This window comes from Chiloscyllium plagiosum, unplaced genomic scaffold (genome assembly GCF_037043375.1).
Source record: "Chiloscyllium plagiosum isolate Xiang-an unplaced genomic scaffold, Cpla_swu_hap1 HiC_scaffold_10, whole genome shotgun sequence".
In the NCBI taxonomy this organism is placed as follows: domain Eukaryota; kingdom Metazoa; phylum Chordata; class Chondrichthyes; order Orectolobiformes; family Hemiscylliidae; genus Chiloscyllium; species Chiloscyllium plagiosum.
The window spans coordinates 11,656,676-11,674,615 of record NW_028270148.1 but is presented as its reverse complement, the minus strand read 5'-3'; the positions used below and the strand labels follow the sequence as shown (position 1 = coordinate 11,674,615).

Below are 17,940 nucleotides of genomic sequence, written 5' to 3'. Positions count from 1 at the left end.
CTTTTTCCAATAATTATCCTTTCCTCTCTTTGCAGTATTGCAGAATACTCCAACAATACAGCCAGTGCCACAGAATGTACCAATAATTGACCCAGCGTTGTACAGCGTAAAGCCTCAGGGTAAGATCAGAATCTTTTCCAAGTTTTCCAGCAATAAGATAATTGATACTGTGCACAACAAGATGTAATGATCTGATGCTATACATGTGGCCTGGGTACTAGCAACAGCACAATATAATATGTTTCATTCATTCAGAACATTTAATGAAGAATTATGTCAATTTGACAGCAGCAACCAATAGCTCAATAGCCTGAAGCTGAATTTCCAGTATATCTAATCAAGAATGCAATCACATAGCAAAGCCATGAAAACTTGGAGGCAGTCAATAGAGAAAGAATGGTTTGTGTAACTATGTCACACTGTCAAGTTTCAAAAAAATCATTTCTGAAGTGTTTCCATTTCATGGAAGTGGCAAGCATTCTTTTTTAAACAGCGGGCTCCTGCGGCCAATTGAGCTGAATTTATTTGGTAGTATCAATGCTGAGAGGAGTATCAGTCTTCAGGGCAGATGTCCATCCTCCTCTTTTACATGCATGCCGAAGGATTTTCAAATACCCTTCTCAGCTGCAGGAGCAGCAATACCGCTTCTTAATTTAAAGTTATACCCATTGTGCAGTTATGGGTGGCATTGACACTAAGCTTTTCAATGATAGGTTATCCCTGTGTCTTCTCCAATATCTATAGTGGTACAATGGGATTTCACTATTCAGTGTGTGTAAATAGAGAATGCTTTCACTCATAGGCTATGAATAAAGGACTCGGTTCAAGTTTTTTCAGCATTTCTTCATTGCCTGTGCCCACACCGCGCCCCCCTCCCCAAGTTAAAGTATATTTTATGAAAATCGTACATAAGTCTCTTTCTCCTACCCTGGTTTTGCCATTCCAGCAAAAGAAATAAACCCTATTCGTTTCCAACTGTGCAGGAATATCTGTTGCAAGATAATTCTCTTACCTTAGGTGAATGCAGTCACGTCTGTGGGAGCTTGAAGATTAACTGTTCTTTGGCTGTTTCGGGACAAGATTCTGAGAGGCAAACTATATCCACACAAGGAGAGGAGAAAGTGAAGACTGCAGATGCTGGAGATCAGAGCTGAAAATGTGTTGCTGGAAAAGCGCAGCAGGTCAGGCAGCATCCAAGGAACAGGAGAATTCCTGAAGAAGGGCTTATGCCCGAAACGTCGATTCTCCTGTTCCTTGGATGCTGCCTGACCTGCTGCGCTTTTCCAGCAACACATTTTCAGCCCACACAAGGAGAGACACTTATTTGTTAAGGGAGGGTCGTAGAACCTTGGAATCCCTATAGTGTGGAAGGAGGCTACTTAGCTCATCGAGACCACACTGACCCTCCGATAGGCATCCCACCCAGACCCAGATCCATGCCACATCCTGCTACCCCATATTTGTAATCCACTTGGCCTACATATCCCTGAACAGTGCAGGCAATTTCAGCCAATCCATCTAACCTGCACATTTTTGGAGTGTGGGAGGAAACTGGAGCACCCAGTGGAAACCCACATAGACAAGAAGAGGAAATGAAAAACATATCAGGTTTGACAAACCCGATCAAATCTTTTTGAGGAGGTAACCAGGAATGTTGATAGTGTCAAACATTTGGTGTGGTCTAGAAGGACTTGAAGGCTTTTGATAAGGTTTTTCGTGGTAAGTCCAGTCAAGAAAATGAGAGTCCATGGGATCAAAGGCAAAGTAGCATGTTGGATCTAATATTGGCTGAGTGGCAGGAAACAGAGGGTGATAGTAGAAGGATGTTTCTGTGACTGGAAGTCTGCTTCCAGTGGGGTTAAGAATGGCGTGGTGCCAGCCCTAGATTTATAATCAAGAGTTTTGTTAATGAGAATGAAAGTCGGTAAGGTATACATAGTGAGGAGGATAACTGTAGGCTGCAGGAGAATATTAACAGATTGTTGGGTGACAGAGCAGTGGGCAAATGGAATTTATCCTGGAAATCTGAGAGATGGTGCACTTGTAAAGGGTAATGAAGTAAGGAAGTGCACAACGGATCCTGGAATATAGATCATTAGAGGAACCTTGTTTTGCATATCCATGGATCCATGAAGGTAGCAAGGCACGTCGATAAGATGGTTAAGAAGGCTTATGGGATATAATAGAATAAGATTGGATAGACTTGGATTTGAGCAGTGAAGCTTGAGAGGGCACCTGATAAAGGTGTACAAGATTGAGGGGCATTGGTAAGATGGATAAGAAGACTTTTTTTTTCCATTAGTAGAGGGGTCAATAACCAAGACACAGATTTTATGCAAGAGATTAACAATGTTTTTCACCAAAGTGTATTCAGAGTCTAGAACTCACTGCCAAAATGAGTGGTGGAGTCAGAAACTATCATAACATTTAAGTAGTATGTAGACATTTGTTTGAGTTGTCATAACCTCCAGGGCTGTGGACCAAGAGCTGGAAAATGGAATTGGTATAATGAGACATTCATTAACTGATGTGGACACAATGGGCCGATTGGCCTCCTCCTGCTCTGTAAATATCTGAGTCTGAGATATTCCTTAAAACTTATTTCTTTGATCAGCTATCCTTATATCTCCTTATTGGTGTCAAACATTTATTTTATAACACTCCTGTGAAACACCTTGGGGAGCTTTGTTATGCTGGAGATAATATGCAAGTTGTTGCTGTCAGAATGATTGAGTTTCCTGTTCCAGGCAATCTTCTGCACTTTTGGGAAATAATCCAAACAACTTGAAGGTCAATGCACTTTCACTACTACATAGATCCAAACTTAGTCGCAGTTGAATGTCTATGAAGATACTCATTGAAGTTGCCAAATCTTACCTATCCAGATTTCTTCTACTTTTCAAAAAAAAAACCTTCTTTCTGTTCACATACACTTATTGCAAACCTTCCAATAGAATAATTAGGTCTGGCAATATCTTTGCAGAAAGAATTAAGTTAGAAGTTTACACTTAAACAATTCTGATGAAAGTTCATCTGTCTTTAGTGATGTTGATTTTGGGAAGGAATGATATGCAGAGAACTAAATTGCTTTAGTTTGAGTGATATCATGAAGTCTTTAACATCCTTCAGAATAGGCACAGCATGGTACAAATGTATTAATTTCTAAGATTTATTAACACATAACCTGTATAATGCAAAGTATTGAGTATGTTACAGGATGTATAAAATATACAATACGAAAGCCCAATCTGCCTCCAAGGCTTTTCCTTTTGCGCACAACATCTATCTGCCTGACAACATTTCCTGTTCTTGCCCCATGTAGTCTTGAGAGCCTCTACATTATCAACCTAATTTAATTAACATCACTCAACCCCAAAGAATGTTTTTAGCTTCTAAAAGAATGTGTTTGGATGTGGTCTGGTGTTTCTAAGTCTTATCGATTTAAGTTTAGCATTCATTGTATTTTCAAAGAGTTACTTCATTTGTAAAACCAAGTCTTTTTCATTATTGTATTTCTGTGAATTACAGCAAGTCTACAGTGTAATCAGAGTCAGTTATCACTGTCATCGGCCGCTCCAAATTTTAATTCGGAGCCAAGTCTCAGCATTAATGGTATGGTTTGGTTTGTGGTTTGTGTGTCATCCTCTCTTTATCGTACACTATGAGTTGACTGAAACTTGAAGTTTATGAGAAGGAAATCCCCATGAGCCTGTGTAACATATCATTTTCTTTACCTGATGAAATCTGTTTGAGATTCCTATGAAGAGCATTCAATGTTATTACTTGTCACAAATCTTTCAGATTTGTTTGTCAGAGGTTGTTAAGTAATGTAATCTGTTTAAATAAAAAGCTTTGCATGTTTCTCTTTAGAATTCCCCCTCTACCTATCATTGGACTATAGTGCTTTCTTTGAAGATTAGAGTTTTTCAGGCCAAAATAATTGTGAATGAGATTTACATCAAATGAGATGTGCTGGTTCTCACTAGTATTTTTCAACTTAATAACTTCACACTTTTCTGAATGTGTGGTGTTTGAACTAACTCAAGTTGTCCCAGGTGCACAGTCAGATTCCTAAAAGTGTCTTCCAACTGATATCCAGATTTTGGGAAGTCCAGCTACAAAACGAATCCCAAACAATAGCACAATATATGCACAAACTGGCCATGAGAGTTTGCCTTTTAGTATAATCAGTAAAAAGTATTGTCATTGTATCTAAATGTGCAAAGATTCCATTGCACTATGACTGCAGTAGAGCCATAGAGATGTACAGTATGGAAACAGACCCTTCGGTCCAACCCGTTCATGCCAACCAGATATCCCAACCCAATCTAGTCCCACCTGCCAGCACCCAGCCCATATCCCTCCAAACCCTTCCTATTCATATACCCATCCAAATGCCTTGAGTAGGAATGACTTACTTATAGAAGTTATAGAGTAGGAGCATGGGTGAAACCCTTTTTTAAACTAGAAAGGGGTCCTTGGTCTATGCTAATCTGCATCTGTACCTTAATCAGAACTATTAAAGCAGGTCTTTTGGTTGTTATCTCTTTGCAGTTTGTTGGACTTTGCTGGATTCAAATTGACACACAGCTGCATATTGAAAGAGTGCTGCTGTATGTGCCACCTTTCGAATGTGATTTCAAACTGAGTTCATTCTGCTCTCAAGTTGTTACATAAGATTCCACAGTGTGATGGCCAATATTTATCCCTTACCAATGTTTCAAAACATAATCGGGCACTATCATGATTCCTGTTTGTGGGTGTGTGCTGTATGCGGACCGGTTGCCTCATTTCCTTCACAACCGTAATGCACTTTGGGGCAACTTGAGGTGTTGTACACACCCGCACACCCATATCAGTCTCTGGGATTGTATTTGGAGAATCGTATTTGCACATAATTCCATTTTACTCAAAAAGCACACACCCTGCAGACAGTCAATCCATGTGACAATTTATAAACTCCTACTTTGGAAATAGAACCAGTCTGTCTCAAGGTTGGAATACAAATAGACTCTAACTTCACACCTTTAATGCATATCTGAGCTGCGATGTCACTTTTTTTTTTTACAAAACCTTGTTATCTCGGGAATGTGACTTGAAAGAAGTTCTGAGATTTACATATTAATGAATCAAAGCCTGTAATCCATTCGAAAAGATGAAAAACTTAACAGCAGTCTAGGTTTCTTCAATATATCATATCACTTCCATGACACTGTGATCTTGTGCTATAAATTCGGTGTCTTAGGATCCTGTCCCACTAGCTATCTGATGAACAAGCAGCGCTCCGAAAGCTAAGATTTCCAAATAAACCTGCTGGTCTATAACCTGGTGTTGTGTGATTTTTAACTTTTACCATTGTACATTGACAGCATGGAGTTTCAGAATCCCTTAAAATCTCTCTGCCTCAGTGAATCTCCCAATTAGAATTGCTCAAATTGTATTTCTCCAGGTGATAGCACTATATATTTTACCTGGCATTCGTAACACCCAATCACCTTGTGATGGTTTATGGCAAAAAATAATGAGGAATGGGTATCAAGTCACATGCATGACATAAGGAAGGTTACAGGATATTAAGCGAAAATGTTGTGTTCTGGGAAAGATTTGTGTCATACAAGTGATGTGATGTGTTGAACAAATGTAGATTGCTGTAAGCATCTAATCACTTAGAGTGGGGCTGCAGTTTTCGATTTATTAATATGTAAATCCCAGAACTTCTTTCAAGTCATAGTCCCAAGGTAACTTAAGGTTTTATCAGTATATAAAACAGTGACATCTCAACTCAGACAATGCACTAAAGGTGTGAGGTTAGCATCTGTCTGTATCCCAAACTGCAGTCAAAGTGGTTCTGTTTCCAAAGTAGGAATTTATAAAATGTCACATGGACTGACTGTCTACAAATTGTGTGCCTTTTGAATAAAATAAAATGTATCTGCAAATACAAATCTGTAAATGTAAATTCATCCCATAGACTTTTGTGTGTGTGTGTGCGTGCGCATATGCGTGCAGTGTGACGGAGTGTATGCCTATGAGAGTGTGTGTGCGTGTATGAGTGTATAGTGTTGTGGGGTCACCTGTAGTGTGACATGAATCCAAGATCCTGGTTGAGGCCCTCTTCATGGGTACTGATTTGGCTATCAGCCTTTGCTGGGCAATTCTGCGTTGTTACATATCACAAAGTCAGCCTTGAAGGGTGGTTACCTGAAGATCTGAGAGCAGAGCAATTTAGAACATGAATTTCAAAAAGTAAAGCAATAGATATGAAATAATGAAGAATGGGAATGAATAACGATGTCTTGATTTTTTTGTCATTTCACACTTGAATCTCTTATCTTTATTATTTTGGTGAACCCTTCCAGAATCTCCTGCAGAAAAGTGAATTTGAATGTTCTCTGAGCTCTTTGTATTCACACAAGTTCCAGTCTGCACTAGTTTAGCACATTCTGAAGCAATTAGTATTAAATAGTGTAACCACTATATGGCACAATTAAATACAAGCAATGCACCTAAGTAATAGAATATATGCCTTTGTTCCATTATTACTTTATTTTTGAGAAAACGTTGCTAAATTGAATTCTACATTCTTAAGTTGTCTTTAAAGTTAACTCTGGGCATAACCCTCTTTCTTCTCTCAGCACCTTTTCACCACTTCCAAGCAGATTATGTTCAAGCACAATCTTGATTATCTTCATCTTTTAGCTTGTAAGAATTTTCAGACTGAGGGTCACAGGGAGTTGTATCTGGTGCCACTAAAACACTGTCACTGACCAAGGATGTTTCAGTAAGCTATTCATTGAAATGAAGGTCTTTTCTGTCAGTTTCTGCACACTATCACACTTGATAACTTCACCAAGCCAATCAGTTAAATTTTTCAAGAGAAATTTGTTTTTCAAAGATCTGAGAACATTTCTATTCTCTCCCCATATCTCACTCCCCCCCACCCCACTGCCCCCTCAAATGTAGTGTCATCTGCATTGGGGGAAGGTACGCAATTGTGAAAGACGTTTTCTGTTGTCTGACAGTGTTGAGAGCTGAGATGATATCTTGGGTCACCAGTTCAACTGCAATCAACTTTGGTTGTCAGCTGCTGGCTGTCAATAGATAGTTAACCAAAAAAAGATGAATATATTTTATTTAGCTTCTGTACTGTTCCTCATCCATTCAGTTTTGCCCCATTGCATTCTGTTCCTAAGGCAGGATTCCTTCTCTGTCTCAGTCTCTTTCCACACCTCTTTGCCCCACAACTGCCTTGTGAAGATAAGGGCCTCTTTGAGTTTCAGACATTATGGTCAATAAGGGGAAAATAATAAAAAAGGTAAGAATGCACATAGGGTATTTGAGACCATGTAAATGAATTAACAGTACAAATAGAGGTTAATGGGCATGCTTTTAGGGCATTACAGGAACAAAGTTAAAATGAAATCAAAGCTAGGGACTAAATATTCAAGGGTATATGGCTTTTCCAAATGCAGTCAGGAAGAAAAAGGGAGTGGGATAGTTGTGTTGGTACATAATAGAATAAGTACAGTAGAAAGAAATGATCTTGGGTTGGAAGGTGTAGAATCCTTTTGGGTGGAGGTAAGAAACAACAAGGGAAAGAAGACACTTGTCAGAGTCATTTTTCATCTCCTCCCCCGCCCCAACCATAGATATATTATGGATAGAAGAAATCAGGAGATCATTAGGGCATGTAAAAAAAGGTAATATGTTAATCATTAATTTTCATGTACATTGGCAAAGTCACCACAAGGAAGAATTCATAGGATACATTTAATACAGTTTCCAAGGACAACCAGGAATCAGGCTATTTTGGATCTGGTAATATGTAATGAGTCAGGTTTGATAAATAATGTCAGAGTAAAAGATCCCCAAGAAAATCGTGACTATAACATGGTAGAATTTAGCATTCATTTTGACAGTGAGAAACTTGGGACAGAAACAACTGTGCTGAAACTGAGGGCAATTACAAAAGAATGAGGGCAGAACTTGCCAGAGCGGACTAGGAAAGGGGTTTAGCAGCAAAACTGTTGAAGAACAACACATTTAAGAAATAAATTGTGACTCACAACAAGGATATATCATAGTGAGAATGGAGTAAGCCAACCAGGGTTAACTGGGTAATATAACATGGAAAGAAAAAGAACAATGTGACAAATATTAGTGGTAAGCCAGAGGACTTGGCAAGTTTGAAAAACTAACAAGAGATGACTAAAAATAAAACAAAGAGGAAGAAAATTAACTTTGAGGATAAAGTTGAAAGTAATATCAAGACGAGCAGCAAGAGCTTTTTTAAATACATGAAAAACAAGGGAAAATTCAAAATGGACGTAGGCCCCTTCAGAGAATGAGGTTGGGGAATTAATAATAGGAAACCAAGAAATGGCAGACAAGTTGAATAAATACTTGATGACAGTGCTCTCCACCCTAAAGACTAATAACCTTCTAGAAAGATGGAATAATCAAAGGCCTGAGGTGGAGCAGCAAATCAATATAGCAAATATCACTCGAGAAACTAATGGGGCTAAAAGCTGATGATTCCCTTTGTCCTGTTGGGAATGCCTCCTTGGATATTCAAGGATGTTGAGATGACGGTGTTGGATTGGGGTGGACAAAGTCAAAAGTCACACAACACCAAGTTATAGTACAACACATTTATTTAAAGTTCCAAGCTTTTGGAGCACTGCTCCTTTGGCAGGTGAAGTAGAGGGAGGTGCAGAGGCACAGAATTTATATTTTGATTTTCTTTTAATGTGTTTCGGGTGGAAGCTGGAGAGGTGAAGCATCATGAGGTTATCTGTGGGCTTGCGGTATATATTGAGGTTATATATTCTGTGCCTGTGCACATCCCTCCACTGCACCTGCTTTTCGAAAGCTTGTGATTTTAAATAAATCTGTTGGGCTATAACCTGGTCGTGTGACTTTTGAAATTAAATGAGGTAAGTTTTAAAGATTATAAATAGATGGTAGTAATCTTTCAAAAATCCTGAGATTTTTTAAAAAGTCCCAGAGGATTAGAAAAATACCAAAGTTACACTCTTAGTCCAAAAGGGGAAACAGCCAAAAAAGTAAGTAACTCCAGTCCAGTTTTGTTAACATCTGACATTAGGAAAATGTTAGGCCATAATCAAAGACAGCACAGTTTCATGACATATTCCCTGGCAACTTGATGGGAATTCTTTGAAGAGGCAACAAGCAGGATGGATAAAGGGGACCCAATGGATGTAATATATTTGGATTTCTAGAAAGTTTTTGATAAAGTACTACAGGTTTAGCTGCTTAACACCATCGACTTCTGTTTTGTTAGGGGTAGCATATTGGCAAGGGTAGAAGATTGGGACAATAATAATTTTAAAAAACAGCAAGCTAGGATAAAGTGGTGTTTTCAGGCTGGCAACCTGTAACTTGTTGATTGACATAGGGTTTGTCCTTGGGCCACGATTATTTAGAATACATAAGACCATAAAATATCCAAGCTGAATTGGGCCATTTAGTCCATCAAGTCTGTTCCACCATTCAATCGTGGCTGACACATTTCTCAGCCCCATTCTCCTGCCTTCTCCCATGACCTTTGATCTTATTACTTATCAAGAATCTCTGTCTTAAATACACTCAGTAATTTGGCCTTCACAGCTTTCTGTGGTAATGAATGCCACAGATTCATGAGCCTCTGGCTGAAGGAATTCTTCCTTGTCTCAATTCTAAAGAGTCATCCATTCACTCTAAGCCTGTGCCCTTGGGTCCTAATCTCTGATCCTAGTGGATACAGCTTCTCCATGTCCACTCTAGGGCTCTCAGTATTCTGTAAGTTTCAATCAGATCTGGATGTTGGTTTGCTTGCTGAGCTGGGAGGTTCATTTCCAGATGTTTTGTCACCCTACCATGTAACATCTTCAGTGGGCCTCAGGTGAAGCAGTGTACATGATTCCTGCTTTCTATTTATATGTTTGGGTTTCTTTGGGTTAGTAATGTTATTTTCCATGATGATGCCATTTCCTGTTCTTTTTCTCAGGGAGTGGTAGATGGGTTCTAACTCGATGTGTTTGTTGATAGAGTTCCAGTTGGAATGCCATTTGTTTAGGGATTCTCGTGCATGTCTCTGGCTTGTCCTACGATGGATGCGTTGTCCCAGTCAAACTGGTGTCCTTCCTCATCTGTATGTAAGGATACTAGTGAGAGAAGGTCATGTCATTTTGTGGCTAGTTGGTGTTCATGCATCCTGGTGGCTAGTTTTCTGCCTGTTTGTCCCGAGTAGTGTTTGTTACCGTTCTGCACAGTATTTTGTTAATGAGGTTAGTTTTGCTTTTGTATTCGAAAAGAATGGGTGCCCAATGAACACAGTCCGCCGATTTTTCAGCAACAAATCCAAACAAGCCAACAAAACACGTCCAAAAACCCTAGCCACTCTCCCCTACATCAAAGACATCTTGGAAATGACTGCCAGACGACCTCAGACCCCTTGGCATCATGGTAGCTCACAAGCCCACCAACACACTAAAACAGCAGCGAATGAATGTGAAAGACCCTATACAGACAACAAGCAAATGACATCACCAACCCAAATATATAAATAGAAAGCAGGAATAATGTACACTGCTTCGCCTGAGGCCCACTGAAGGTATTACCTAGTAGGGTGATGGAACATCTGGAAATGAACCTCCCAGCTCAGCCAGCAAACTTACATCCAGAACCTCAACCTGAGCTACAAATCTTCTCAAAACTCGCTTTCAATCAGATCTCCTCTCATCCTTCTAAATTTCATTGTATACAGATCGAGTCCTCAACGGCTCTTCATGTGACAAGCCCTTAATCCCCAGGATCATTCTTGTAAACTTCCTCTGGACTCCCTACAATGCCAGTACATCATTTCTTGGATATCTGGCCCAAAGCTGCTCACAATGCTCCAAACGCACCCTGACCGAAGACTCATATATCCTCAGTATGCATTTCTGATGTTGTATTCTAGCCCTCTTGAAATGATTGCTAACATTGTATTTACCTTCCTAACTGTCAACTAACATGTGTATTAACGTTAAGATAATCCTGAACTAGGACTCCTAAATCCTTTCCAAAGCCTGTCCCTATTCAGAAAATAGTCTGCACCTCTATTCTTTCTACCAAAGTGCATTACTTCACACTTTCCCACATTGTTTTCCATCTGCTACTTCTTTGCCCACTCTCCTAGGCTGTCTAATTCCTTTGGCAGCCTCCCTGCTCACTCAATGCTATCTGTCCCTCCACTTTGTGTCACTTGCAAACTTAGCAACAATGCCCTCAGTTCCTTCATCCAGATCATTAATGTATAACGTGAATAGTTGTTGTCCCAACACTGAACCCTGCAGAACTGAACTAGTCATTCGCTGCCATCCTCCAAAAGATTAATTTACACCCCCCCCCCACCCCTGCCTTCTTCCAGTCAGCCAATCCTCTATCCATGCCAGTACCTTGCTCCAACATCATGGGTTCTTGTTTAGCAGCTTCCTTTGCGGTACTTTGTCACAGGCCTTCTGGAAATCTCTCGCTCTGCTTTGTCTAACTTGCCTGTTACCCCCTCGAAGAATTCTAACAGATTTATCAGACATGACCTCTTCTTGATGAAGCTGTACTGACTCAGCCAGATTTTAACATGCACTCACAAGTACTCTGCAATCTCATCCTTAATAACAGACTCTAAAATCTCACCAACAACCGGGGTCAGACTATCCAGCCTGTAATTTCCTGTCTTCTGCGTCCTTTGCTTCTAAAACAGGAATGTTACATTAACAATGTTCCAGACCTCTGGGGCTCTCCTTGACTCATGATTCCTGAAAGATCACCGCCATAGAGTCAAAGAGATGTACCTTTCAGTCCAACTTGTCCATACCAACCAGATATTCTAATCTAATTTAGTCCCACCTGCCAACACTTGGCCCATATCCCTCCAAACCCTTCCTATTCATATACCCATCCAGATGCCTTTCAAATGCTGTAATTGTACCAGCCTCCACCACTTCCTCTGGCAACTCATTCCATACATGCACCACCGTCTATGTGAAAATGTTGCCACTTAGATCCCTTTTATATCTTGTTGCTCTCACCTAAACCTATATCCTGTAGTTCTGGACTCCCCCACCCCAGGGAAAAGACCTTGTCTATTTACCCTATCCATGCACCTCATGATTTTATAAACCTCTATGAGGTCACCCCTCAGCCTCTGACGCTCCAGGGAAAACAGCCCCAACCCATTCAACCTCCCTCTATAGCTCAAACCCTCCATCCCTGACAACATTCATGTAGATCTTTTCTGAACCCTTTCAAGTTTCACAACATCGTTCCGATAGGAAGGAGACCAGAATTTCACACAATATTCCAATACCTTCACAGTTTCCTTCAGACTTATTAATGACTTGGATGAGGGAGTGGATTGCACTATAGTGCAATAACACAAAAATAGATGTATAAGGTTAAAAATCACACAACACCAGATTATAGTCCAACAGGTTTAATTGGAAGCACTAGCTTTCGGAGTGCTGCTCCTTCAGGTACCCTGATGAAGGAGCAGCGCTCCGAAAGCTAGTGCTTGCAAATAAACCTGTTGGACTATAACTTGGTGTTGTGTGATTTTTAACTTTATACACCCCAGTCCAACACCGGCCCCTCCATATCAAAAATAGATGGAATGACAAGTGGTAAGGATGACACACACAATCTGCAGAGGAATAAAACAGATTATGCTAGTGAGCAAACACTTAGCAGATGAAACATAATATGGGAAAATGTGAGGTAATGCATTTTGGTAACAAGAAAAGGGGAGCTGAATATTATTTAAAAGGAAAAAGCTGCAGCATCGAGAGTTTTGGAGTCCTAGTACATAAATCACAAGGCTAGCATGCTGGTTCAGCAGGTAATGGGGGAAGGCAAATGGAATCTTAGCCTATTTTTCAAAGGCAATGGAGGATAAAAGAATGGAAGTCTCGTTAGAATTATGCAAAGCGCTAGTTTGATCACACCTAGAATATTATGAACCATTTGCTTTTCCTTACCTAAAAAAAGATATTGCAGCATTGGGACAGTGCATTGAAAAGTTTCACTAGATTAATCCTCGGTATAGAGGGACTTCCTGATCATGAGAGGTCGAATAGGTTAAATCTATACTGATTGGAATTTAGAAGAATGCAAGACAACCTAATTGATTGTCTTGATTGATTGATTCTAATTGAAGAATCTTAGCATATTGTCAAGGAGCTTGACAGGATAGATGCAGAGAGGTTGTTTCCCCTATGGGAGAATTTGGATTAGAAGACATCCGAGAGTCAGGGGTTGCCCTTTTCAGACAAGATGAGGAACTTCTTCTGAGGGGAGTGAATCTCTGGAATTCTTCCACACAGAGGGTTATTAAGACGGGATAATTAAGTATATTCACGTCTGAAATTGACAAATTTTTAATCAGTAAAGGAATAAATGGTTTTGGGAAAAAGGCAGGAAATTGAAGTTGAGAATTATCTGATCAGCCATGATCTCATGGAATGGCAGAGCAAACTGGATGGGCTGAATGGCCTACTTCTTCTCCTGTATCTTGTGGTCTTATTTGTTCGTAGCTTTTCAGAAACCAACCCATATGATTCCGCCTTAATCAATAGCATCAGATTGCTATGCCAACTCTTTTCTAGATAATTAATTCCACTCTGTGCCTTGTTTCCTTCCCTAATCCCTTAAGAGGCCATGATCTTTCAGAGTCATGTTAATCTGAATGGAAACCAGTTGGCCAATTGTTGCCCGAGGGACCTTATTAGCATAGATGGAAATATTGTCACTTCAAAGCTGCACCAGTGAACTGCAGCATTTACTGAAAAATCACTCCCATAAATAACAAATGTGTGTAAGGACAAAAGAGGCGCACCCTTGAAAGATAATTTCTAGAGAAACTTTCAACTGGTTGCAGAATCTAGACATGGGCTGTGATTTGGCCTTTTTATTTCACTGTAAATTTATTTTTCCCACACTTAATTGCAATTTTTCCTCAAGTAATTGTGCTGGATAATTCTGAGAGTTAGTGCTCAACAAAACAACACTGTACACTCATTCAACACTTTTCTAACAAGAAATTCCTGCAATTAGTTTGATTTAGGTTACGTCTGTATGCACTACACCAGCTCAGATTCTCAAACCCAAATATACTGTTAAACCCAATCTATCTCTTCACCTACAAAAAAGCAAGTCTAAAAAAGCAAATAATTGTTGGGGAGGCAATCTTTAGCCAATGAAGTTGCTTTAAATGGCCCTAAAACTGGTCAACTTGGGAGATTCAATTGTACAGGTGTCAAAATTGCACAGCCTGTAGCATATGCTAAGACTATTGTTCTTGCCTGGACTTGAAAAACCAACTGTTCCAGAGAAGTTGTGCTTAAGGACTCAGTGACATGATACTACAACAATAGAGCTGTTGACTAATCACAGTAATGAACCTCTATAAGTCTACAACAGAGTCAGACAAGAGATGAGGAAAACACCCTAGTAGTGAAGAGTTTTGGGAACCATTAGTCAAAAGTAACCTGTTCATCACAAGCTGCATTTACCAGATGCCACCTCTTGTATTGCTCATATACCATGTCCCCATGTAATGGATAATGGTGGTGTAGTCATAATGTCACTGCAGTAGTCATTCAGACACCGGAGCTATTGCTTTGGTGGTAAGAGTTCAAATTCCACTATGACAGCAGGTGAAGTTTAAATTAACGTTGTTAGTCAATCTGGAAGGAAAAGCTAGTCTCAGTAATGTTGTGTGTGAAAACCTTGTCTTTGTCATATAAACCCATTGGATTCACTGATGCCTTTAGGAAAGGAAATCTGTTATCCTTCCTGTTTACACATGTCTTCAGGTCAACAATAATGTGATTCACTGTTAACTGTCTTCTGAAATGACATAGAAAACCACTAGGGACAAGAACAATTAGAAAAGGGCAACAAATGCTGGCCTTGTCAACAACCCCCATGTCGCGTGAAGGAACAAAATATTATGCAGGTTCCTGAAAGATGTTTTGGCATATCGGCTTCCCATGCTGCACGCATTCCTATGTTTCAATAGTATACCATTGACACCTGGAGCATTCTTACACACTGTATTGAAGCACAGTGTTGGAATATAGATACTGTTGAGGATAACTGAGCCTGTTTGAGTTGCACAACAGATAGAGTGAACCATATTCTGAACCACAATAAAACCTTAAGTTATGGCAGACTTAGGCCATTCATTCCATTGAGTCCTCTTCATCATTCAAACACAACTGATATGTTTCTGAAACCAATTCTCTTGTCGTCTTCCCACAGCCTTTGATCCCCTTACTCAAGAAGGACCTATCTACTTCTGTCTTAAATACACTCAGTGATTTGGCCTCCATAGCCCCTTGCACCAATGAGTTCCATAGATTCACCACCCTCTGGCTAAATAATTTCCTCCTCCTCTCAGTTCAAAAGCATTGTTGCATCACTTTAAGACTGTGCCCTCAGGTCCTAGTCTCTCCCACTAGGAGAAGTGTCTTCTCCATGTCCAAACTCTACAGACCTGTCAATATCCAAGTTTCAGTGAGATCCTGTTTCATCCTTCTCAACTCCATTGTATTCAGACCCAGAGTCCTCAGCTGCTCCTCATATGATAAGCCCTACATCCCTGGGATCATTCTTGTGAACTTCCTGTAGTGCACTCCAACACCAGCACATCCTTCCTTAGATACGAGGCCCAAAACTGCTCATAATATTCCAAATGTGGTCTGACCAGAACTTATACAGCCTCAGCAGTACATCCCTGCTGTTGTATTCTAGCCCTCTCGAAATGAGTGCGAACATTGCATTTGTTTTCCTAACGGACAGTCTTTCAAAACATACTTTTTCAGTCTTTTGTTTTGTATTCATAGCTAGCTGAAACCGATATGTCATCATTCTCATCACAACCACCACCACACACCCCCCTCACCTTTCATTGTCCTCTGCTGGTTTTTAAAGGTTTCCCAAGCCACTGGCTTCCCAGTGATCTTCACCACATTCTAAGCTTTTCCTTTTGCATTTTTCCTGCCCTGACTTGCCTTGTCAGCCATGGTTGCCTCGTTCTCCCCTTTCTTCTTCCTTGGGACGAATTTCTGCTCTGTTTCCCGAATTACCCCCAGAGACTCCTGCCATTGCTGCTCCACAACCTTCCTTGCTAAGCTCCCATTCCAGCTTGCCAGTCTAAGAGTTGACATCATCTTCTCATTTGTTTTGCTTGTTTACCTGCTGTGATGGATTCCATCTCCTTGTTGAGCTAAAACTGTAAGTTTCCAAGGTGCCATTGAAACAGGTGAACTGTATCAAGTCAGCATCTTACAAATTGGAGGCTGTCCAACTGAGAGAACCTGGAGCATCCATTCTCTATGCAGGCTGAATTGGGCTTATCACTGGTAACTATCTCTCATGTTATGTTAGCACTGCATTGCAAGTGAAGAATCCCTCTCCAGAATGCAAACCTGGCCCAATATTTGTGGAGATGCTGAGCTATCTAAACATCGGGAAACCCTTTAGAGCTGCCCAGTTGAGTCCAAAGCAATGCAAAGCACTACGTTTAACACTAGCCTGGTTGCAGGGGTTGCTGGAACCACAAAATGTTTTGATTTCTATCCATCTTTGGACTTCACTCAAGATTTTTATTTTCAGGTATTACTCCCTTAGCTTTCAGCTCTCCGAAAGAATCCACAAGGAGATGGTGTTATGTGCCCATCACTGGAAGGTTTGTTTTGAGTGTCCACATGCTGGTGGACTTGCATGTTTCATGTCTGGTGCCGAAACCCCCTCAAAGTTCTTCTGAACTTATGGCTTGCCGCTTCGAGGAACTTCGTTTCCAAGATCCATCACGAGAAGGCACGGCTAAACGCTTGACAATGGAGAGGCTGTGTATTAACAGAGACTAACACGTTTGTCTCTCATTTATGCACCGCTGCTCACCAGAGAGGGCAGGTGAAAACGAGAAGCAAACTAAAGCACAACAGTAGAAAGCTTCCGATTTTTCCTCATCCATGCAGTAAATGTATTACATAATGCAGTGGTGAAATATTTTTGCCCAAAACATTAAAGGCCCACTGTTCAAATCCGTATTCTAATTTGTACAGGAGTTGAAATAATTTGCCGCAAACCTGCTGAGATGTGAGAAAACAATTCATTCAAGAGAGTTTTGGTTTTAAATTGAAAAATTGACAAACTTCACCTCTGATGCTCGTTCACCAGAGGGAACAAGAGGAAGCACATTACATCATTCAGTCAAGTGCCATGTGTTTACTAGCTTGAGAACACAGCCAGTCAGCGAAGGAGAACAATTTGCCACGAATAGGCTAAGAACAAAGAATTGCTCAGTGTTCCGCAATATTCTTTTTGTACCACTCTACAGAAGCCAGAAATAGAAGTTTGAAAAGATGATTCTGACAGATACCACATGTTGGATTGGTTCCTCCTTTCTCTCTCTTCCATCCCCCACTTCTCCATTCAGACCCACTCATTCATGCAAGTATTCAGTTCACTTGTTTCTTGTAGCCTCTGCTTTCTGTTCTTTATTTTTTAGCTGACAGTGTAATCCTCTTGAGATGGGTGGAGGAGTGGAAAGAGAGAGATGGTGGAGCAGGATAAGAAGGATTTCCAAAATCCCATTAAGTGAGAAAGGAAATGAAGTGTAATCAGAAAGAATCTCATCATAATACTGTAATACTGATAAATTAACAAGTAAAAGCAACACAGAAATCTGATGAAACCCAGTTCTCTGGACTCTCAGTTTGGGCAGCTAGACCACTGAATGGTCTTTATCTCATCATAGGTAAAGGTAAGGTTCTGTAATGACACGATGGCACCTTACGTTTATTTAACTCCTTTAACATCAGAAAATGTCCCAAGTGCTTCACTGCCATTTGTGGAGCAACCAAAATCAACAATATATATAAGGCCAAAATG

The 17,940-nt window shown here is 40.3% G+C and overlaps 1 protein-coding gene across 2 annotated transcripts in view; it reads left to right on the top strand.

Moving 5' to 3' along the window:
- Positions 1–17,940, top strand: part of vta1 (vesicle (multivesicular body) trafficking 1) — a 183,779-nt gene that overhangs the window by 158,884 nt on the left and 6,955 nt on the right. For both annotated transcript variants that reach the window (XM_043695332.2, XM_087991125.1), the window contains exon 7: positions 36–119. In XM_043695332.2, coding sequence (XP_043551267.2) covers positions 36–119 — 84 coding nt within the window. The remainder of the gene's footprint in view (positions 1–35; positions 120–17,940) is intronic.